Source organism: Centrocercus urophasianus, unplaced genomic scaffold (genome assembly GCF_019232065.1).
Source record: "Centrocercus urophasianus isolate 14NV4802_14NV808 unplaced genomic scaffold, USGS_Curo_1.0 seq_1209, whole genome shotgun sequence".
NCBI classification, from domain to species: domain Eukaryota; kingdom Metazoa; phylum Chordata; class Aves; order Galliformes; family Phasianidae; genus Centrocercus; species Centrocercus urophasianus.
The window spans coordinates 4,949-30,002 of NW_024884375.1; the positions used below are offsets into that span (position 1 = coordinate 4,949).

Consider the following 25,054-nt stretch of genomic DNA (forward strand, 5'->3'; position numbering starts at 1 on the left):
CTTCGCCGTCTGCGCTTCGTCGTCTGCTTTTCTTCATTCGGCACTTCTCACCTCAGCATTGTGGTGAGGCCTATCTACCATTCAGACACACTCTCTCCCTCTCATTATACTTTGCTGATACTATATTTAGTAAATTAGTTTGTTCCACCTCAGATTATTGCCGCTGTTTTCAATTATTTTGGGGTCCCCTGTTTCCCTTTTCCAGAGGCGCGGATCCGCGGATCCCTCCGCCCTGCTGGTAACAGAACCGGGACGAACCAGCCTGTAAACCGTTGACACCCTGGTAACAGGTTGTCACGGAGTTGACCAGATCAATCTATGTCCGTGACACGGGCGACAGGTCTCTGCCCTCCCCCCCCACCCCAGTCCCACAAAAAATGGGAAGGAAGGAAGGGAGGAAAAGACCAGCGGCAACAATCTATGGAGGAAAACTTATTTTACTATAATATTGGAATACAAAATAACACAATATAATACAATTTAATGGAAATTGAGATTAATAAATCAGACAAGATGAGAGAGAGAGTTCCCGGGACCGAGTCAAACCTGAAAAGCTTGGAACGGCCAGGAAAGCACCTCCAGCACCCACTGCAAGGCAGCAAGAGAGCGACCCCCCCACCCGGAAGGGCCAGATCTCATGACTTCTGTAATGTACAGGGATAGGTACCTGGGATTGGGGCAGTGACACTTCAATGTCCCGTACACTACATGATGTTTTGATGTGGAATACTGAAACCCAAAAACAAAAAACAAAAACAAAAACATAGAACCATGACATTCCACCCCTTATTCTACATCATTACATCATGCTTAAAATATATATACATATATACAAACAAACAAAAAAAATGATTAAAATGCACACATGGCTATACATATATACATAGAATTACTAATTGCACTCCCCCGGCATCAAGTTTCCTTTTGGTACACATTGGACATCCCCATTCTTCTGCATCACCCACCAAGTGGATCCTGGTCCCTGGGCAAAAACTGTACCACGGAGAGGTTTGCCCTTTCCAGAAGCTGGAAGAACCCAAACTGCCTTTCCTAACATGTTCTTTACATGTACAACAGGGACTTTATCTCCCTCTACGGTATGTAGGGAACTGGATTGGTTAGGACCATCACGATTAATAGATCCTCTGGTATTGACTAACCATGTGGCTTCTGCCAAATGCTTCTCCCAGTGCTTAAATGTTCCACCACCCAGTGCTTTTAGCATCGTTTTTAACAATCCCTTGTATCGTTCAATTTTTCCAGAGGCTGGTGCATGGTAGGGAATATGGTAAATCCACTCAATGCCATGAACTTTGGCCCAAGTATTTACAAGAGAATTTTTGAAATGAGTCCCATTATCTGATTCAATCCTTTCTGGGGTGCCATGTCGCCACAGGACTTGTTTCTCGAGACCCAGTATGGTGTTTCGGGCGGTAGCATGGGGTACTGCATATGTTTCGAGCCACCCAGTGGTTGCCTCCACCATAGTAAGCACATAATGCTTACCATTGCGAGATCGTGGCAAGGTGATATCATCAACCTGCCATGCCTCCCCATATTTATACTTTTGCCATCGCCCTTTCTCCCAGAGAGGTTTCATCCTCTTGGCTTGTTTGATGATGGCACATGTTTCACAGTTATGAATAACCTGTGCAATGGCATCCATGGTTAAGTCCACCCCTCGGTCTCTAGCCCATTTGTATGTTGCATCTCTCCCTTGATGACCTGAGGTCTCATGGGCCCATCGATCTAGAAATAACTCACCCGGGCTCGTAGTACAGGAGTAGGTTGACCGTGCCACTTTCTCATGTCTTCTCCATGGTCACGTAGGTAATACCATAAGGCAATTCGCGGTGTATTATCCCTTACTTGAGCCGGAGGGCGTTTGCCTCTAACAGCTGAGATCTTTGATGGTGCACGTGGGAAGGAAGATTCATCGTCTTTAGTTAGGTGGACTCGCAAAAATTTCATCATCTCCTTCACCTCCTTCGCTAGACTCATTTGATTATCCTGATCTTCATCAAGCGTTTCTGATACTGCTACAGGTTTGTCACAGTTAATCAGTTGAGACACTTGCTCTGTCATTTTTGATATAGCAGCCACAGCAGCATGAATTGGGGACAGCAATTGTTCGTAGTTTTGGAGCGTAACAATTAATTCATAAACTAAGGGCGTTCTCTGTTGTTCCTGGTATCTGTCACACGCTGACATTAGTGTAGAGGCATATTTATCCGGTGCTGTTGTCACGATTTTCTGCCATATCTCAGGTGTTGTCCTCACTTCTTCAGGGTTGCGGTCTTGGTGTGGGTGGTTAGGAACAAAGTTAGGGTCATACAACATTTCCACCACGCCTATGTCCCTCAAATACTGGATACCCTTTTCAACTGTATCCCATTTCTTCATCGCAATCTTCAAGCCATTTTTGAAGGGATACTTTTCCTTCACGGCTGTTAACACTCGTTCCCAGAGGGAGGCAGCCTCATCCGAACACCGACTAATTCCTCTGTCGATAGCTGGATCTCTGGCAATGGCACCTAGTTGGCGAGCTTCATTACCATCCAGAGACAAGCTATGGGCCCCACTGTCCCAACAGCGAACCAACCAGGAAACAAGAGTTTCATTCAGGCACTGTGTAAACTCCTTTCTTGAACCTTGGATTTCAGTCATCTTTAGAGGCCGGCGAGTAGTAATAGAGACTTCCTCTTCATCACTCTCTTCTGCACGTCTCTTAGTTTTCCCTTTTGCCTTTCGTGATGGTGGTGGTTCTGAGGAGGGCTCCTCGCCTGGATCTTCCTCCACCTCCTCCTCATCTTCTTCTCTTTTTCGTTCAAGACGCGAAGACACTCGTTTCCATTTCTTGCCCTCCACAGGAGCAACTGGTATTGTTACTGGTGACTCCTGTGATCGATTAGATTTGACTTGGGGATTTTCGCCTTTGGTTTGAACCTCAGCTCAGAAACTCTCTCTCTCCAGAATGGTATTATATAGGGCACGGTAAGCACAAGCCAAACCCCAAATAAGTTGTACCTCTTTAGATTTATGTAAGCCGCATCATTCCTGACTCAAATACTGGCTTAGTTTCTCAGGATCCCACAGGTGTTCAAGAGTGAAATCCCATGACATTGCGGTTGCCACGCTTCTAAGATGTTTCCTAAACCTCTCCATATTCCCTGCCAGTCATCACTCTCTAGTTTTGGAGGAGACTCCTTATTACAAATGCGTTGGAGTACATTCAGGAGAATGTACTGGATTGTCACTGGATGGTTGGAGTTCTGGTTTGGTAAATGGAAAGGGGTGACTGTATCCACATTCACTTCTTTGATAGTAGCAGCAGGAGCCTTGATGGCCACTGGTTGCTGTGTTATCCCCTTTGTGAGGGGACTAGTAGTGTGACAGAGAGAGCACTATTGAAGCAAGCACTAAAGGAGCCATTACATTTGAATAAATTATGGTATTAGAGGAGATGGGAGATAAAGAAAGTGAAGACGAGGGCGATGTCTATAAAAGTGAACCTTAAAGAATTGCAGAAATCAACAATGTATAAAAAAGAAAAAGGGGGGAATTGTGGGAATCAAGTGTTGTTTCTGCATTAGAATTTTATAATATTTTTATTTTATGATCTTCGCTATCAGAGTTCTTTTTGGGAGTCCTTCTACTTAACTTGGGGAAGATCTCTGATAAGTTTACATCACTTATCGTATAGACGAACCTTCCCAGGAACGCACACTCTGTATATAGGTGTATATATGTATATTTTGTCATTACACACTGCAAGAATATCCTGCACGAGAGCAAACCAGGGAACAAGCCATGGCATGCCCGAGGAAGCGCCTAAAGAAACATTGGGAAGGCCTGGCATCATCCCCCAGTGCTCTTTGTTTAACGATGATGACTTTAAAGAAAATCACCATATCAATAGGACAAGGAGAGCACTGAGACATCTTGGAAACAACAGGATGACTGCTGACTGGCACCAGATAACAAATAAATTAACAAGTAATTTTGTCAGGACGGTATCTCTGATAAAAGCAAAATTTATTCGCGATTGCAATGGCGGGCGTCCCACAAGTAGGAGCACGCCTATGGACACAACATGACAGCGTTTATACCCTGTTTTCTCCCCCTTACCTCCCCCCTCCCCTGTTTCCCCAATGGCTGGGTACTCCAGGTTTACAACCTTATCAGAAGGTTTACATTTGCTATTTACTTGTTAAATTGTGTAAATTAGTCTGGGCAGGGGGCCACTGATCAGGCGGCACCCCTGCCGGTCTGTCCTGTACTTCTTATGTTTTCTGGGTTATGACAGGACGGACTTCCAGTGGATCAGTCAGAATTGGACATTCAAGGTCTGATTTGGATTTCTTGTTCTCCTGATCAACGAAGTCTGTTAATTCGGAGTCTGGTCATCATTTATTGAAATGTTACGAATTTGGCCTACGGGAAGATGTAGAATTGGCTTCTTCCCTGTTAAAACGCCAAGTTCGTGCTCCAGCTTTTCAATGCGGTCTTTCAAAAGCTGATTTTCAGTTTCTAAAATATTATTTCTTATATCTGCATGATTTAATGCACTTAATAATGGCCATGCCACCATGGAGGTGGAGATCCCCTTTTGTACAACATAAGGCCTTCTGTACAGAATTTTGAAAGGACTTAACCCTTCTTTGGCTCTAGGTTTTGCTCTGGTACTAAGGAGAGCCAAAGGCAACAACTGTGATCAGGAGAGTCCAGCTTCCTGGCCCAGTTTTACACCCTGTGATTTAATTAGATAGCTCATCTTTTCCCCTGACCACTCACCTGTGGTCTGTGTGCTATGTGCAATTGCCAATTTATTCCCAACGCTTGCTGACCTGTTGGACAATCTCTGCAATAAAATGAGTCCCCTGGTTGAAGGGTATTGTTGCAGGACACCCAAACCTTGGAATAATCTCCTGCAAAAGTACCTTGGTTACTTCCTTGGCTCTATTGGTCCTGCAAGGGAATGCTTCTGGACATCCTGAAAGGGTATTGGTTAGAACTAGCATATATCAAAACCCTCCTTTTTCCTGGCAGTTCCAAAAAAAAAAAAAAAAAAACAAACCAAAAACAGTTTGCAATTGTTGTCCTGGAAGGTTCCCTTTCCAACAAGCCCCAATTGTACCCTGTTCCTGGTACTAGGATTGTACAGTTACTTTCTGGTGTCTGTACCCCCCAAGTTTTATTATGTTCCCTTAGAACCAAATTCTATACAATACTAACTGGCACAACAGTGTGTCCATCTGGGTATGCACCCATCTGTCAGCTTGCTCTCTTCCCTTCATTAATTAGATTCCTATCCTTTCTAGAGTACCTCATAGGTTCTGACTAAGGTTCAGATATTTCAAGTTTACTGTCTGGAATTAAAGCCAGTTCTCCAATTTCTTTTCCTTCAGCTGCCTGTTTTGCCACCTGACCCACCATCATATTCCCAGTTTCCTGTACAGTGTCACTCTTCTGATGTCCTTTACAATGTCTAACAGCCATGATATTCTTTGGTAGATTTACATCATGCTGAATTTGTTTTCCTTGTGTGTAAGCAACCCTCGCTCTTTCCAGATGGTAGCACGAGTGGGTACCACCCCAAAAGCATATTTAGCATCTGTCCATATATTTAAGGTTCTTGTCAAGGCAGTTATTTCAGCCTTCTGAGTGGAAGTCCCCACAGGTAATGGTTTTGCTTCAATTACCTTGACAGTAGCAGTTACTGCATGTCCTGCCTTACGGTTTCCTCGTCTTCACAAAACTGCTTCCGTCGATGAATCCAGGACTCCTCAGCATCGTCCAACGGTTCCTCCTGTAGCTCTGACCAACTTGCACAGACAGTCTCCATGCAGTCACACACTGCTGGCTCGGAGGCAGCTCTGCGTTGTTGTTCTGGGTGTTCAGCAAATTGCTTCCTTCTTTTTGATCAGTTGTGCTTTCTGTTGAGAAACTTGATAGCCATTTAAATCAAGAAATTCAGCAAGCTCACAGTCCATTGTACACAGTCCTTTGTTACTGTAGCATCCACGTACTGCAGTAAAGTTCCACTGAGAAATGGTGAACCCAAATCTCAGGCTCACGAGTTGACCAGTTCTCAAAAATCACTGGGCTGTTCTCACAACCCTGGGTAACACTGTGCAGGTTAACTGAATTGTTATTATTATTACTTTTAATTTTTTTTCCTTTTCTCCATATTTTACTTTTCCTATTCAAAGGCAAATAATTTTAGACTTCCTTTGGCAAAACCAGGCTGAAAAAGGTGTACTTCAAGTCCAGAACGGTAAAACCCCACCTACTTATTCCTTAACTTGGTTAATGAAGATATACACCATGGGTTGTATATATTCAACTTTTCTATTAATTGCCCTCAAATCTTGTACCAAACTATAGCTCTTGCCATCCAATTTTTCATTTGCAAGATTGGGTGTTGTATTTGGATTTCTATCCAATTAGTAATCCAAAATCCAAAAAGTTATTTTTATTGCTTTTACCCTCCTACAATCTTGTATCCTCAAAGGGCATTGCTTTACCCTGGTTGGGCTGGCTCCCATCTTTAACTTCACTTTCATTGGGCTGCATTTTTGGCTCTGCCAGGCATCCCTGATGCCTGCAATCCTGTGTATACCCAATTTAGGATTTACGTAACTTCTGGGAGTACAACATTGCTTTTCCCATTTTGTGTTAAAGCCAGACTTAAAATTTTCAGTCCATTGCTCTTGCTTGACAAGTAGCTCCAATCGTCTCTACTGAATTTAATCTCTACATTCAACTATTCTAACATGTCATGCCCAAATAATGGTTTTGGAGAACCTGGCATGTACAAGAATTTATATATTCCTACTTGTTCTCCTAGCCTGTATTTAATTGGTCCAAAAAAATAAGTAAACTTCTCTTGCCAGTAGCTCCTACAACTATTACAAAAATCATCTACGGGTAATAGTTCTTGATGTAGCACAAAGTAAGACGCACCCAGAGGTACCAGAAAATAAACCTCTTCAGCCTGCTTCCCCTGCTGCTTTCAGTCCTGGCAGGGTGGAACTCTCCCTGAGTCCTTCCAGGCTCTCCTTACCTCTTCTTCTAGGTAAGGACATCCCTGTTAACCTTGCTCAACTTTGTCTTCCTCAGCTTGTTTTCCCAAACCCTTTTCACTTTCCAAACTCTCATCATCACAGACATTACTAACATTATATCTCAGTTTCACCCCCTTCTCTCCCCAGGCTTCCAGTGCTTACACTGGATATCGGGTTTCCCCAGCTCTGCAGATGACGGCTATTCTCACTTCCAATGTCCCGTCCCATCCCCATTCACAAGCACTGCACCCTTCACATTACAGCGGGAGGCTCCAGACCCCAGCTCCTTCTCCCACTCCAAGTTGTTCTTACAAGCCGCAGTGGGGGGGGGTGTGCGGGGATGTGTTCTCATGCCGGCCCAACTCTAATATCCCAACTCACTGCTTTCCTTAACCTTTTCGCCATTTTTCTTTGTTTGTTTTTCCACAATTCCACTATTTGTAGCAGCAACTGCATTTCCCCATACCGTTAGCAAGACAGTTTCTCCCAGTGCCTTCAAAATCCACAAATCAAACAATACAATTCCTCAACTTCCACAAACACCCAGCACTTGGTCTCATGATTAGGATACTCAATTATAAAACTGGTCCCATTACTCCATTTACGTTCCTGGTTTCTTATTCAATATTCCCCCTGGCTCACCAACAATGTTTCTCCAGTGAGCCAAAATACAACCCAAGGGGTCTTCTCATATCACTTTAGACACCCCTTGTTCCATAACAGCCTCGTACACGACACAACATAACACAACACTTTCAGGACATAAACATTTAACAATCACACAGACAGTGACAATAATCAGTACAATTTATCCTCAGGATCCTTCCTCTCTCTGCCTCCCTCCAGAGCTCAACCTTCCCTCTGTATTCATTTCCCACACTTGCATAGCTGCCAACCTCCTTCTCCAATAATCAACATATCAATTATAAACATCATTTCCATCCATGAGTAGAAATTGGGCCCTAGAAATTGATTTAATTGTTCTGCTACACTTATAGGATCCTCAGTTAAGGAATTCTTCTTGAAACTCCTAACTTCTCTTCTAGTAAAAACAGCAGGCATTACTATACCCTATTTCCCTTTTACCTAAGACTGCCTTAAGAGGACGAAGTGAAGTATTAGTAAGGTTAGTATTAGAGAAAGAAAAACTCTCCAGGTCCCATTCGCATTACTCCAACTCCCTCAGTAATCGAGAGCGCATCCTCTCTCCAGGACCCTGCACAGATCAGCAGCACCCACTTTCCTCCTCTGGAGGTCACCGCCGCTTTAGAAATTGCACTGCTTTAGAAAGTAAAGGAGGGGAAGTTATCTAAAGGATCCCATTTATGATCTTTCTGCTTCTCTTTCCTATTTCCTTTGAACTTCGACTCCTTGTGAGGAACATTTCTTTACTTCTTGCACCCATTAAGCGACCTAAGCCAATTCTGTTTCAGAAAAGGAGTCTTACTGTTTACATATAAATACAAAGTCTGATAGGCCCAATTTTCTTCAGACTCTTATTTTGGTCAAAATAATGATTTTCCCTGTAGTGGCTCGCTACTGTATACAGTATTTAAACATCTTTTCCCTGTTCTTTTCCTAGTTTTGGGATTATTTTCCAATTTTGAAACACTTCTCCCAAGGGGCTGGCTCTCTCTAGGCACCATTCCGGGGACCTTTTTCCCCTGCTCTCGGGAACTCCTATTACCCATCCCTCCAGAATGCTACTGTGAACTCCCCAGCTCACAGGTTACCACACTCTGATTCTCGGATTTTGGGCCCAATCCCTCAGGAGTACTATACTCCTGTCTCGGATTAATAGGGGTGTACTGCTGGCACTTCGTCAAGTGCACAGGGTACCGCACACCAACAGTTCCCTCCCGAGACTCTTCCTTTCACCAACACAGCCGCTTCGTCCGTCCCTGGCCGTGCCCCTCGCGGCACAGCAGAATCGCAGGTCGGGACTCAGCACTCGCTTCGCACTGACAGCGCGTCTCAGTCACACACACTCAAGTCTCAACCAACCCCAAGGAAAGAGTTAAATCCCCTTACCTTGGTCCGTGCATGAAGTTACCGGGTCGCAATGGCCAACACCCGTGCCTACCTGCCCCTTGGCTTTCATACAGCCCATCCTTTTTGTAACAGTCTTGTTTTTTTATCGGCCATACCAAGGAGTCACCTCAGCACCCAGACAGCACCGCTGAAATCAGTGGGGTGCACCTACCCTGTCCAGGGCAGTAGGGTAACTCCTAAAGAAATGATAATAATCCCAGACGAGCCCCCAAATTGTTGGAAATATCCAAGTAATTTTGTCAGGACGGTATCTCTGATAAAAGCAGAATTTATTCGCGATTGCAATGGCGGGCGTCCCACAAGTAGGAGCGCGCCTATGGACACAACATGACAGCCTTTATACCCTGTTTTCTCCCCCTTACCTCCCCCCTCCCCTGTTTCCCCAATGGCTGGGTACTCCAGGTTCACAACCTTATCAGAAGGTTGACATTTGCTATTTACTTGTTAATTTATTTGTTATCTGGTGCCAGTCAGTAGTCATCCTGTTGTTTCCAAGATGTCTTCTCCATGCTCTCCTTGTCCTACTGATATGGTGATTTTCTTTAAAGTCATCATCGTTAAACAAAGAGCACTGGGGGATGATGTCAGGCCTTCCCAATGTCTCTTCAGGCACTTCCTCGGGCATGCCATGACTTGTTCTCTGGTTTGCTCTCGTGCAGGATATTCTTGCAGTGTATGTGGCAAAATATACATCTATACACCTATATACAGAGTATGCGTTCCTGGGAAGGTTCGTCTATACGATAAGTGATGTAAACTTATCAGAGATCTTCCCCAAGTTAAGTAGAGGGACTCCCAAAAAGAACTATGATAGCGGAGATCATAAAATAAAAATAATATTATACAATTATAATGCAGAAACAACATTTGATTCCCAAAATTCCCCCCTTTTTTTTTTTTTTTATACATTGTTGATACCTGCAATTCCTTTTTTTTTTTTTTTTAAGGTTCACTTTTATAGACATCTCCCTCATCTTCACTTTCTTTATCTCCCATCTCCTCTAATATCATAATTTTATCCAAATGTAATGGCTCCCTTAGTGTTTGCTTCGATAGTGCTCTCTCTATCAATCACTCTACTAGTCCCCTCACAAAGGGGTTAACACAGCAACCAGTGGCCATCAAGGTCCTGCTGCTACTATCAAAAAAGTAAATGTGGATACAGTCACCCCTTTCCATTCACCAAACCAGGACTCCAACCATCCAGTGACATAAGTAACTATTCCTGATTTTTTTTCTGCCACTTCATTGACAAGGGTGGTACCAAGCCCTTGCAATGCCTTCGTTATTATGTCATCCAGAGCTGTGTTATTGGGATGAAGGTGCAACAACGGGTACCCAGTGTTACATATACACTCTTGTATCATATCTTAGGAGATCCTATTTACTCAGGCCACCCTACTTGTGGCATCTAACTGTCCTGCAATTCCCTTTATTACACTCTTCGCGTAATTTGTTGTCACAGAGTTGACCAGATCAATCTATGTCCATGACAGGGGCGACAGGCCTCTGCCCTCCCCCCCCACCCCAGTCCCACAAAAATGGGAAGGAAGGAAGGGAGGAAAAGAGCAGCGGCAACAATCTATGGAGAAAAACTTATTTTACTATAATATTGGAATACAAGATAACACAATATATACAATTTAATTGAAATTGAGATTAATGAATCAGACAAGATGAGAGAGAGAGTTCCCGGGTCCGATTCAAACCTGAAAAGCTTGGAACGGCTAGGAAAGCACCCTCCAGCACCCACTGCAAGGCAGCAAGAGGGAGCACCCCCCACCCGGAAGGGCCAGATCCCGTGACTGCTGTAATGTACAGGGATAGGTAGCTGGGATTGGGGCAGTGACAATTTAATGCCCCATACACTACATGATGTTTTGATGTGGAATACTGAAACCCAAAAACAAAAAAAAAACAAAACCAAAAACATAGAACCATGACATTTGTAAATCTCCGTTAATTGTAACAGATGTAGTTAATCCAATCTACATTCTTGTTGATCATCACCCACCAGGACAGTGACACAAACCCTGCAACAGTTTGATTTCTCACCTTAAATGCATCAGGGACAACAAGAAAAGTTTAAATCCTTAGCTTGCCCACATACCAAACAATACTGATATGCAATGGTGTTTGTCACAAGAGATACATAAGTACTTACAACAAATGCTGCACTCATCAAATCAACATTTCTAACAATTACAAGAGCCCACATTTCTGTCTTTGGATTCAGAGTTTTAAGGGTCCAGCTGACTTCAGTTCTCATTGTATTCGAGGGACCTTTTTAACTCTAGTATTACGTATCCACAATGTTTTTACTGTTGTGTGGGATGTTAGCAGCACTAGTTCCTAGAACCAGTTTCTCTTTTCCTCAAAGCTATTCCTGTAGACTTATCACATGCTCAGTTAGTATTTCGCTCCCTACTTGGGTAGAGATCCCTGTTTGTACAACATAAGACCTTTTGTACAGTATTTTGAAAGGACTTAACCCTCTTTGGTTCTAGGTTTTGTTCTGGTATTAAGGAGAGCCAAAGGCTCTGTGGTAAGGATAGCCCAGCATTTCAGTTTCACCCCCTCCTCTCCCCAGGCTTCCAGTGCTCACACTGGTTTATCGGGTTTCCCAGCTCTCTGCAGATGACAGCTATTCGCACTTCCAATGTCCCGTACCATCCCCGTTCACAAGTAATACACCCTTCACAGTTAGAGCTGGGGGCAGGAGCCTTCCGCTGTTTCTCCCACTCCAAGTTCTTAGAAGCTGTGGCGTGTGGGGGGGTGGGGATGTGTTCTCATGCCGGCTCAAGTCTAATATCCCAAACTCACTGTTTTCCTTAACCTTTTCGCCATTTCTTTTTGTTTGTTTTTCCACAATTCCACTATTTGTAGCAGCAACTGCATTTCCCCAGTCAGTAGTCATCCTGATGTTTCCAAGATGTCTCAGTGCTCTCCTTGTCCTTTGATATGGTGATTTTCTTTGAAGTCATCATTAAACAAAGAGCACTTGGGGGATGATGTCAGGCCTTCCCAGTGTCTCTTCAGGCACTTCCTCGGGCATGCCATGACTTCTTCTCTGGTTTTCTCTCATACAGGATATTCTTGCAGTGTGTATGACAAAATATACATATATACACCTACATACAGAGTGTGCGTTCCTGGGAAGGAACGTCTAGAGGATACGTGATGTAAACTTATCAGAGATCTTCCCCAAGTTCAGTAGAAGGGCTCCCAAAAAGAACTATGACAGCGGAGATCATATAATATAAAATAATATTATACAATTCTAATGCAAAAACAACATTTCATTCCCACAGACCCCAGCCCAAATTAAATCATTAAGCATTTGTTTTTGTGAGACCCTTACAGGCCCCGACTGAGATTTCTGCACAGGTGGCCTCTTGGTTTTAAGTACTGGAAGCACCTCTGCTTCTACTACACAGAGATTGTGCCCAGTGCGCAGACTGCCTCCCCCAGATCAACTACTAACTGGGCAACCTGTTGACTCACAGCCTCCGAAACCACCAGAGGTTTTAATATAGAAACTAAGGTCCCATTTAGGTAAGAAGGGGCCTACTGTAAGATTGAATCTCGCACACCTGCCAAAAACTTAACCATATCTACGCTATCAAACAAGTCCTCATATATTTGTGAATTAGGCATGAGAGAAGTGATATAATTTTGAAGGTCCTCCATAGAGGACCATAATCCTGTGTTTAATGGAATATCTCATTTGTTCAGCCAAACCATGCAGCATGTTGCCATTAGCCAGTCTATTATTGAATGGTTCTCATTGCTATACTGGACAGCAGCCTACAGCCTCCACCTGACATCAGGGTGTACCATTATGGTGGCCAGCTTTGATATTTCTGCCCCATTAACCATGACACTTTCTGCCCCTCAATCCTATAATCTAAGTAACCATGCAGGTACACTCTCTCTTAGCCTCTGCCAAAATCACTGCACCATATCCATTAATTCTGTTGGTGCATATGGCCTAGCTGTTACATGTAAATGTATTTCAGTAGGGAGCCATTGGTCAAAGGGCACCCCTGCTGGTCTATTTTGTACTTTTTTTGTCTTTTGAGTTATAATAGGATGGAGTTCCAAGGAATCCACCATAAATATAACCTCTAAATCTGACTTAGAGTTTTTGTTTTCTTATTTAACCAGGTCCATTACTTCAGAGGTATGGTCATTATCTATTGACATACTATAGACCTGACCTAGGGACTGTAAAATTTTTTTTTTTTCTTCCCTGTTAATACATTGAGAACCTGTTCCAGCTCAATAGGTACTTTTAATAGCTGATTTTCACTTACTAAGGTGTCCAATCTTATCTCAGCTTGATTTAAGACATTTAACAGTGGCTATGCCACTGTGGATGCAGCTAACTGCCTTTCTTTTGTAATTAGGATGCCTCTGTCTAATCCTTGAAAGTGTACTACCACGCAGAATAGGGAAATAATGCCCATAGTATACAGGAGACCCCATTTCTCAACTATGGCCACCAATTGGTGATAAGGAGATCCCAGAAACCTTGGGATCTGTCCAGAGGTTATTTTATCTAGGAGAATGATATTCTCCCTCTGACACATTTATAGAAATTCCACAAAAAAAGCCATAACATGAAGTATATTTGATCTGCCTGGCTCACCAATTGTACAACCAATGAATATACAGATGATATAGTATATCCCTGAGTTTGGCTGATGCAATTATTATACAAGAATAAGAAAGAACACTCACCCTATCCTGGGCTCACCTGGTAAACCCCAGCAGAGCAGATCTCCACAAGAGATCTTTCCCCACTGCTAGTCAGCTCTTAAATGGGTCTAAGGAGAGGTAGAGCCAGACTTCCCCCCCCCCCTTCCTGCAGTACAGGTGAATTGCCTTCACTTGTGCTCCTGTGGCTGTTTTATTGCTCCCCTGGTGATTAATCAGAGGTTCAGGCCGTGATTCAGCAGCCCCATACATCTCTTCAGAGAGATTATCCGTGTGGTAAATGAGTGCCTTAGTGTCTCTTAGTGAGGAGTCTCTGATTAATGCTGTTCACCTTTTTTCAATGGCACTGGTTCTGACTTTGGTCATTAATTGGACTGATAATGTGGTTGTCTGTTTCTGGGTCTGAACCATTACCCTGTCCTCTATTTTTTCCACCCCCCAGAGCTTTGTATCTGTTGTTTAGGGGCACTTTGGGGGGGCAAGGGAGTAAGGGGGAGAGAGGAACTGTGGGCTGATGATATGAAATGTTTCTGCATCTAAAAATTGATGCATTTTATAAGAATATAGGTAGAAATAACGTTTTCTTTAAGAATCTGACTTTGCGTCATAATGGCTGTTTGGAGGAAAAAGATTAACAGTTAACATAGATCAGAAGGAGTTGTTTGAGTCCTAAATGCCTTGAAGATGACAATTTTATTCTTTTGTTTAAACACTTACTGTTGTGTATATGTTGTAAAAGTCTCAGCAGTTTCTGACTTTTCCAAAAGGATTAAAAGTGCCTCAAGTCTTTTCTGCTTCACTTCTCATAGGTCATGATCTGTTGAGCTTTTTTCATTCTAAGAGTCTGTTTTACAGTTAAAAAAAAAATGTTGTTTATATTATGAACTAAAATGTTTCAGATAAATATAATTTCAATTTATTTAAAATAAAATAAAAATCAGCACAGCAGTGTGGAACACGTGTAACAGTTATTTGAAACTGTAGAGTTCTTTAAAATCTCTTCATTTAATTAGTTTGTTCCAGGTTACTAGAATAGCGGAGGTAACAATATTCCAGAGATATAGGAATTGAGGAGATGCCAAAACATGACCCTTTATACTAATTTGTCAATTCTTCTTGTCTTTTTTTAGGTGAAAACCAGAACAGTTGCTGAGTGTGTGGCTTTCTATTACATGTGGAAAAAGTCAGAACGTTATGATTACTTTGCTCAGCAAACAAGATTTGGAAAAAAGAGATATAACCATCATCCAGGAGTTACGTAAGTAAAATGTTCTCAGAATGTTTTCTCGTGCAAATCCTAAATGTGGAAGATTTTTATTTATTTATTTTTCCCTCATATAATTGCAGTGTAATGCTGCAGTGGCTATGACAACTGAAATTAAATCATTTTAGGCCTTGGTTTAATATTAAATAATCCATTATGAGTGTAATATTCTTTTAGGGATTACATGGATCATTTGGTAGATGAAGCAGAAGCCCTTGGTGGAGCAGTGCATTCTTCAGCCTTGACATCTAATAATCGAACAGAAACCATTCCTGATCAACAGCTAAGCATTCCGAACTCTATCACTGCCAATGAGTTGACAGGTAAATCAAGGGGAAAATATCTTTCTGTTGTGACTACATAAACTATTTCATTTATTTTTGTGTTCATCTGTTTTTTACAGCATTGACAAATAGTGTAAATGCAGTCTGCCACACTTCAGATGTGAACTGCCTGGATGATGCCTTTTCACCTATGGACAGTTTATCCCAAGCAGCAGTTAATCATGTGCCTGTTGGAACAGAAGAATTGCTCAACTTGCCTAGCAGTGGTGAAAGTGATTGTTTTAATTTATTTGAGACTGGCTTTTATCATTCAGAGCTAAACTCAATGAATATGTGCAGTGAGGAGACGGAAAGATCTGCAAAGAGACTGAAAATGGGAATTGCTGTCCCAGAATCTTTCATGAATGATGTCTCTGTAAATAACCTTGGTGTGGACTTTGAGAACCACACACATCATATTACAACTGCCAAAATGGCTGTTTCAGTGGCTGACTTCAGCAGTCTATCTACAAATGACACAAATGGTTTTATCAACACCCACGCTCTACATCAACATACTGCCCTTCACTCAGAATGACTGTTGAAAATGAAACAGTGGGTACTTTATGCTGTAGTAGTAAACTTGATGAGAGCTATCAGGTTTGCTTAGTCTTTCACTGGAAATATGAACTTTATGACATCAGTGATGTCTTTGTATGTATAGAGCTATATCTTGATTTATCAAGAGTAATTTCTTTTTTCAGTCCATAAATGAGGAAATGTCATACAACATTTGACAGAGTTTGAGACTAAAACAATTCTGTGGTACAGTTTGAAGCTCTGTTCCAATTTTTTTTTAAAGCCTGTGGACAGAAGCCACCATTTCAAAAACAGCACAGAAGTTCTGAACTGGTTGAAGTGGCTTTTTAGTATAAGTTACTTTTGCTGTGATTAATGCAGTGGAATAACAGTGTTTACAGGTACTAATCCTGACCCCTGCACAACGTAGCATTTTTTTCTTATAAAGGGAGGGATTGCTTTCTTTAATTTAAGCTGCACAAACACACAAGGATGATTTTTAAATGAAACCTTCTCTCATGTGATACTGAACTAGAGCACTTCAATTTACAAAACAGCAACTTCATCTTGGTGGAAGCTAGCACAAGGGACTTAACACCAGTAAAGTACAAAGATGTATGTTTGGATGCTGTTACAAAATTATAGGCCATCGCTACCTTATACAAGCAATGATACTACTAGAGGTGTCTGCATACTTAAAACTTACTGACTGTAGGGGAACTGTTAGGTCAGGGCTTGAACTGGTGATTGAGCACCTGGTGACCTAGGGAGCACAGGCAAATTGTTTGCACCCGTGCTCCCCATGTGACCAGAAAGGGTGGACCTAGGATGGAGCCACTCTTGGCTTATATAAGGGCCAGCACCGCTTAGGCTTAAGTTGTTTTTTATGAAGGGATGTTGTATGGTTAGGGGTTTCTCTTTCCTGTTGGGTGAGTTCTGGTATTGCTTTTGTATGTTGTTATTGGTCTACTTGTGAATACTTTGCCTGGTATTGCCAAGAACTTGTCAGAAGCGTTTTTGCTTCTTTATGAGCAGAATGTTGGCTTAAGCTGAGTCATTTTAGGGTGTTGTATTTTTCTGGGTTTTGTCTACAGCTTTAAAGAGTAATATAATTGTGTAATGTAATTTTCCAAAGATGGCTGATGCGTAAAGCTACAGTCTGCACAGTTAAGGACTTACCACTGAATAGTCTATGATTTGGAAGACATCTTAAATTCTTAGGAGCGCTACAGTTGAAAGCATCGTGGTTTTGGAAGTGTACCTAGTTTATATCAAAATAGTGGAACCTTGTAGTATGTATTTAAAACCTTCTACTCAGTGTGGATTGTGTTTATTTGTTTTGGCAAAGTCATTGGCTGAAAAACAGCACTTTGCTACCTTGGTGAAATAGGAAAAGGTCAAATAGAAACACTTCTTAGAAGCTAACTATCTTAGTAAACTTTTATTTTGAACACTGAGTGCAAGTTAGCTATCCTGCAAATGCTTGTTCTAAGTCTTGTGGGAGAGTTGAACTGGACATGGTATTGGCTTGTAATGTGTTGTAGCGTACAACTTAAAAGTTAATTAACTGATAATCTGAACCTTACTTCAGTAAAATTAACTGCTTTTTCTTCATAATGTTTTTTTTTCTTTTTTTTTTTTTTCCACTGCTTGTGTTATGTTTAATTGCCACTAATTTGTTTTTATTATTCAAGTGATTAAATTTGCTTCGCTAGTATTTGTATAATTACTTCAAGGTCTCGTTGAGTAATTAGGAAGTAGTGACTCAATATTAAAAGGGAAGAGGATATTTATTATGCATACTATGAACTGCATTGACATTGAGTTTTAGATGGAGAATATAGATTTTCTTTACAGATTGTAATGAAGATTTTAAGTGTTTATGCAGTAGTGCTTTACCATATTAAAACTGAATTAGTTTTGCACAGTGCACAAACGTAGAGATAATTTTATCGTCAGTTCTTAGCTTATGCATCTGAAATAAGTAATTCTAATATTGACACAGTAAATAATGGGTAGCCTTGGCCCTCTGTTGTAGTCTGATGTTATTAGTCAAGATGTCAGCTTCTCATTGCTGTTTTGTGCTGAACTTTGTACCTGGTTTCTTTTGTTTATGTATCAACACTTTTTATGTAACTTTGTAAGAAATACTGGCCATAATCCTTCATTGTTATATGTTCAAAATTCACTGTGAACTTACACTGAGTGGCTGGTATGGTTAAAAAAAAAAAAAAAAAAAAAAAAAAAAAAATCATCATACAAAGATGGCTTAGACCACTTGTGCTTACCTGAATATGTCCATTCTCATTAGCTGATGTAGTAATATATTAAGTTCACCTATGCTGTGCTGGGATTTTAATGTAGACAGACTTGTCTAAGGTTTGGGTTGTCAGCAAGTTTGAATGAACGCTTTAGTTATTTAATAAAGACTTTTGACTAAAACTCAGGAAATCATATAAGAGAAAAAAGAGTTCTGGCTTGTCAAATAGGTTTTAAATGATGATCCTGTTGGTTGGCTAGCTAGCTGGTATTGTTTACTTTTAATTCCTTGTGGAAAGCAAGGCAATAATTTGCAAGATCTTGTAAATGTGGCATATCTTTATAGTTATATATAGTTTATAGGTATCTTTTCATGTCTTTATAGTTATCTATCTCACTGTTTACTGACTAGTTCTATGTATAGTAACACTTATGTGCATGCTTGATGTCTTGGTTTCAGTTGAGACAGTGTTAATAGCACACTGATGTCTTGGTTGTTGCTGAATGATGGGAGCCCGCCCAGGGCCATGCCAGGCTGCTTGGTAGGAAAGAGCCACTGCCTTTGTGGCAGGCCTAGCCAGCATGGGTTCGTGAAGGGCAGGTCCTGTTTGACCAACTTGATCTCCTTCTATGATCTAGTGACCCATCTGGTGGATGAGGGAAAGGCTGTTGATGTGGTCTACCTAGACTTCAGCAAAGCCTTTGACACTGTCTCCCACAGCATTCTCCTGCAGAAGCTGGCAGCCCGAGGCTTGGATGGGTACACTCTTGGCTGGGTAAGGAGCTGGCTGAAGGGCCAGGCACAGAGTGGTGGTGAATGGAGTCAAATCCAGCTGGCGACCGGTCGCGAGTGGTGTTCCCCAGGGGTCGGTGCTGGGGCCTGTCCTCTTCAATATCTTTATTGATGACCTTGATGAGGGCATCGAGTGCACCCTCAGTAAATTTGCAGATGACACCAAATTGGCTGGGAGTGTGGATCTGCCTGGGGGTAGCGAGGCCCTACAGAGGGATCTGGACAGGCTGGAGAGCTGGGCTGAAGCCAATGGGATGAGTTTCAACAAGGCCAAATGCCGGGTCCTGCACTTCGGCTACAACAACCCCAGGCGACGCTACAGGCTTGGGGCGGTGTGGCTGGAGGACTGCATAGAGGAAATGGACCTGGGGGTATTGATTGATGCTCGGCTGAACATGAGCCGACAGTGTGCCCAGGTGGCCAAGAAGGCCAATGGCATCCTGGCTTGCATCAGAAACAGCGTTGCCAGCAGGAGCAGAGAGGTGATTGTTCCCCTGTACTCAGCACTAGTGAGGCCGCACCTCGAGTACTGTGTCCAGTTTTGGGCCCCTCACTGCAAGAAAGATATTGAGGCCCTGGAATGTGTTCAAAGGAGGGCGACAAAGCTGGTGAGGGGTCTGGAACACAGGGCTGCTGAGGAGAGGCTGAAGGAGCTGGGAATGTTCAGCCTGGGGAAGAGGAGGCTCAGGGGAGACCTCATTGCTCTCTATAACTTCCTGAAGGGAGGTTGTAGTGAGCTGGGGGTCGGCCTCTTCTCTCGTGTCATTAGAAATAGGACCAGAGGGAATGGCTTCAAGCTACTGCAGGGGAGGTTAAGGCTGGACATGAGGAAGTATTACTTTTCAGAAAGGGTGGCCAGGCACTGGAATGGATGCCCAGGGAGGTGGTGGAGTCACCGAGCCTGGGGGTGTTCAAGGAAAGGCTGGATGTTGTGTTGAGGGACATGGTTTAGTGGGAGCTATTGGTAATAGGCGAACGGTTGCACTGGGTGATCTTTTAGGTCTTTTCCAACCTTGGTGATTCTATGATTCTATGAAGCAGGGCAGAGATAGAACAACTGGCATGAATTAGGCAAGGGGTTATTCTATACCATGTGACATCATGAGGAAGGTTATAAAGCTGACCTGGGGATGGGGCTGCTGCTTGTGGATTATCTGGGCCATCTGTTATTGAGCAGTGAGACATTGTGCTAGTGGGGGTGTTGATCAGCAAACAGTTGCATTGTTAGCTGGGTGTTGATTGGCAGGTGGTGGGTAATTGCACTGGGGATATGTTATTGCATCTTTTTCTTTTACTTGGGGGTGGAGGGGAGGGTGAGTGAACAGCTGTGTAGTGCTTAGTTACTTGCAGTGTTAAACCACAACAGTCCTTTTGGCCCTCAGTGTAGGGCTCAAAGGGTTGAGATAACACACACTAGTCAGATTTGATGTTAGAATAGAACTGTTTGTGAGTGTTACAGTAGATCTACAATGCAGGTTGCAATGTTATTTTTCCTGTTTTTGGAGATTTTCCAGAGTCTTCATGCAACTGTATTATTTAATAATATACTTGCTGTATATGATCCCTGTTGTGCTGTTTACCATTTCCTGGAGCTAGGTTAAGGCTACTGTTTTTCTGTATGACGTTACACTGGTTGGTAAACTAATATGTTATTTGGATTTGATATTGCAGTTATTGTCCTACTTTGAGAACCACATCTTGGAAACTATTAATAATGGCACTGTTTACTTTGTCTCCTCGGGGAGACAAGTGGGAATGTTCAAACCAGCATGTTCTTACTGCTATGTCTCCTGAACTTGTTTTAGATTTTACTTAAGGTTAAACAACAACTTTAAAATACCACTGGGGATCTGCCCTGAGGCTGGATAGCTGTGAGTAGTAGGGAGTGTGGAATGGTCTGGGGCAGGTACCTAAAACAGTGGGAACCCCACAGTCTTTTGGAATTTCTCTCCCAAGCAACTGTGGGATCCTAGAAAACTGTAGTAAAATATTTGGGAAAGGTATGCTGTTGCCCTGACAATCCTAGAAAGACAAATCGCTGCAACCTGCTGGGGACTGGCTCATGCCTACTGAGCCCTGTTAAACACTATTCAGCACCCTGAAGGGAAAGGGGTCTCTGGATTTGATGGACAGTGCAACAGCCCCTGCAGTTGCTCCAACCCCTGCAACAGGCCTTGCAGTTTAGAGGATCAGCCTGTGCCAGTATCAGTTGTCCTTATATGTAAGACAAAATAGTGGCTGAGAGTCAGTGTGCTTAGTAAGGAAAGAAGCTCCTACTAATACAAGGATGGAAGAGGATGAGGATGAAGCAGGGCCATCAAAAGGACAGGAGGAGGAAAAGTCAGAACTAATGGAGGCAATGGGTGAGCTGTGAGACACGCAAAATGACTTCAGCTGTCATCTGGGTAAGCATATTGTCACCTGTCTACTCTGGTGCTGGGATAATGGGGTCAGCAGGCTGGATTTAGTGAGCAGCAGGGCCAGGGAGCTGGAATTCCTTTCTATGGAAAGGGGGCATTGACGAAGCAATTGGAAATGGGACACTAGCCTTTTCACCTCGAGTACTGTGTCCAGTTTTGGGCCCCTCACTGCAAGAAAGATATTGAGGCCCTGGAACGTGTTCAAAGGAGGGCAACAAAGCTGGTGAGGGGTCTGGAACACAGGCCATATGAGGAGAGGCTGAAGGAGCTGGGAATGTTCAGCCTGGAGAAGAGGAGGCTCAGGGGAGACCTCATTGCTCTCTATAACTTCCTGAAGGGAGGTTGTAGTGAGCTGGGGGTCGGCCTCTTCTCTCGTGTCATTAGTGATAGGACCAGGGGGAATGGCTTCAAGCTACGGCAGAGGAGATTCAGGCTGGACATGAGGAAGTATTACTTTTCAGAAAGGGTGGTCAGGCACTGGAATGGACTGCCCAGGGAGGTGGTGGAGTCACCGACCCTAGGGGTGTTCAAGGAAAGGCTGGATGTTGTGTTGAGGGACATGGTTTAGTAGGAGCTGTTGGGAATAGGTGAACGGTTGGACTGGGTGATCTTTTAGGTCTTTTCCAACCTTGGTGATTCTATGATTCTATGATTCTATGATTCCCTGCTGAGCCCCCTCTTGTCAGCTGTGGAAAAAGAGATCCCTTCAAGGAAGATCTGGTATGTTACCCAGGCAAATGGGCCACAATGGAGAAAGGTATCCAGTACCTGAGGGAATTAGCTGTGCTGGAGACAATGCATGATATTTACCTGGTAGTTTCTTATGTTTTGAAAACCATTAATTTCTTAATTAATCTAGTGTTTTCTTCCATCCCTTAGATGTGTTACTGATCTGTTGAGTTCCAAGAAGATTTAACTCCTGTGGGTCACAGGGTATAGTGGTATTGAGACTCCTAAGAAGCTTGAAAGAACAATCACCTGGAGTATCCAGTACATTGCAGTTACCTGTGGAGTAAGCAGAAAAGTCAGAATAATTGAGAAACAGCATCTCTATAAAACAAGTTTGGAAGGGATCGGTGGCAGAAGCAAGGCAGAAGTTGGTCTGGCCTGTTGATTTAGCCCAGGTGACCCACAATTTGCTGGGGGTTGATTGGGTGCGGTTCAGGTAGTGCTTATGTGCCAAGGGTAAACACTGCGAGCAGGAATCCAAATATGGCCATCATCTGTGGAAAGACAAAAATAACCTCTCCCTATGTCACGGAGTTGACCAGATCAATCTATGTTCGTGACATGGGCGACAGGCCTCTGCCCTCCCACCCCAGTCCCACAAAAATGGGAAGGAAGGAAGGGAGGAAAAGAGCAGCGGCAACAATCTATGGAGGAAAACTTATTTTACTATAATATCGGAATACAAAATAACGCAATATATACAATTTAATTGAAATTGAGATTAATAAATCAGACAAGATGAGAGAGAGAGAGTTCCCGGGACCGATTCAAACTTGAAAAGCTTGGAACGGCTAGGAAAGCACCCTCCAGCACCCACTGCAAGGCAGCAAGAGGGAGCACCCCCCACCCGGCAGGGCCAGATCCCGTGACTGCTGTAATGTACAGGGATAGGTACCTGGGAGTGGGGCAGTGACACTTTAATGCCCCGTACACTACATGATGTTTTGATGTGGAATACTGAAACCATAAAAAAACAAGACAAAAAACAAAAACATAGAACCATGACACCCTACAAATATGATAGTTCTTGGGCCCTTCCAATCTCCAGCCAATGGATCTTTGTAAGATACTTTTGCAGACTCAGTACTCTCATGCTAGTACCTGAATGATGCAAGGTTATAGCAGGTACCAATGAGCCGCCTCATTGTCTCGCTCCTATTTAGAGAAGGGAGATGAGGTTATTTGAATATTTGTATACCAAGCATGAGATAAGAAACAGTGGTTCAAATGTTGGTCCAGCCAGTTAATTGTAAATTGAAGTTTCAGAATATGGAGCGGTCTTCCTGGAGGAGGACTCGCATCTAAATTTTCAAAAAATATTGCTCCTTGCAACTCCAGGAGGTACACACAGAAAAAAAAATTAAAGTATATCTGGAAGGACAACACTCAGTGGGTATCCTGCTGGCTACGCCAATAAAAAATGCCTCGCTCCAATTTATAGGAGGGAGAGGAGGTTCTTTTAATATCTGTATACCCAGTGTGAGATTAAGAAACAATGGTTCAAATGTTGGTTCAACCAGTTTATTATAAATCCTAATCAAGGAGACTGGGAAGGGAAGGAGGGCAATAGAAAAGGTAGGAATGTAGCAAGAATCAAGTAAAGCAGGGATAGTTACCACCAGGACCCAGCAGCGGTCTCCTTGCGTGCCATTGCAAAGGTCTGAGGCAAAAACAGCACGGGGGGAGAGCAGCAGCATGGTGGGCCTTGGGCAGAAAACAGGTAGCGGAAAGAAGTTGCAGAGCCAATCTGGGAGGAAGCAGCAGGACTAAGGTAGCAGGCCCAGGAGAGTCCATCAGCATGCAGGAATTCTGTAGCGAGGAATCTGATGGCAGACACCTTTGTTCTTCTTCAGCATCATGATAGAGCACAGAGCAAGTCCAGGAGGGAGAGGGGCAGGTCATGAGGCTTCTCATGGCAGAAACCTCTTCAAGAGGAATCGGTTGCCAGAAAAACCTAAACCTCATGTTTTTCGATTCTTCTTTTATCCTCCTTGTTCTCCTGCCTACATGACATCCCTGGCTGTTTCAGCAAGAGTTGTGTGAGTACCCCCTGAGATGGCCATCTTCCTTGAGATAAGTCCACACAAAAGACTGCTTCACAGCCATTAAGCAGCAGCTTATCGCTCTCTCATTGCCCGTGGCCTTGTCCATCTGTGTCCCCAGCAAACTTTGAGACAATGATGTAAAAGATTAATCTCTTAGACTCATACAGAAAGGAAGTTAAGGGAGAAAAGGGCACTCATGAGGCGATCTGGCAGATCATGTATATCGCTCATTCGGATTAGTTGTGCTTTTAGGGTAGCATGTGCTACCCCATTTGGGTAGTAATCTGAACTGAAGCCTGCTTAGCCTCCAGCGGCAGTACAATCGCATCTTTAGCACATCTCCCTCTTAACTGTAACGACGGTTCCAATTGAGTGAGCATTAGGGGTGGAATGGAGGGCCAGAGCGGTGTGACTAACGTTGAGGGCAGAGCCAAAGGTGGGAGCAAGGCGGGGGTGTTGGAATTGCTCTTTTCTGCAGTCAGGGGTGAGATAAGAGCCACGGATGGAATCCAGACCAAGGCTGCTTTCTGCACCAAGGGGCAGTGGCAGGCCTGGGAGTATTGGAAATACCCAAGTATTTTTTGTCAGGATGGTATCTCTGATAAAAACAAATTATTCGTGATTGCAATGGCAGGCATCCTGCAAGCAGGAGCGCTCCTATGGACACAACATGACAGCCTTTATACCCTGTTTTCTCCCCCTTACCTCCCCCCTCCCCTGTTTCCCCAATGGCTGGGTACTCCAGGTTCACAACCTTATCAGAAGGTTGATATTTGCTATTTACTTGTTAATTTATTTGTTACCTGGTGCCAGTCAGTAGTCATCCTGTTGTTTCCAAGATGTCTTCTCCGTGCTCTCCTTGTC

The 25,054-nt window shown here is 43.1% G+C and overlaps 1 protein-coding gene across 1 annotated transcript; it reads left to right on the forward strand.

Annotated features, from left to right (window-relative positions):
* Positions 1 to 9,403: 9,403 nt before the first annotated feature.
* On the forward strand, positions 9,404 to 18,342 carry LOC122156438 (mesoderm induction early response protein 3-like). Its single transcript, XM_042811160.1, has 4 exons — positions 9,404 to 9,421; positions 14,969 to 15,096; positions 15,280 to 15,425; positions 15,506 to 18,342. The coding sequence occupies exons 1-4, from the start codon at positions 9,404 to 9,406 to the stop codon at positions 15,961 to 15,963; spliced, it is 750 nt and encodes a 249-aa protein (XP_042667094.1). The 3' UTR covers positions 15,964 to 18,342.
* Positions 18,343 to 25,054: the final 6,712 nt, after the last annotated feature.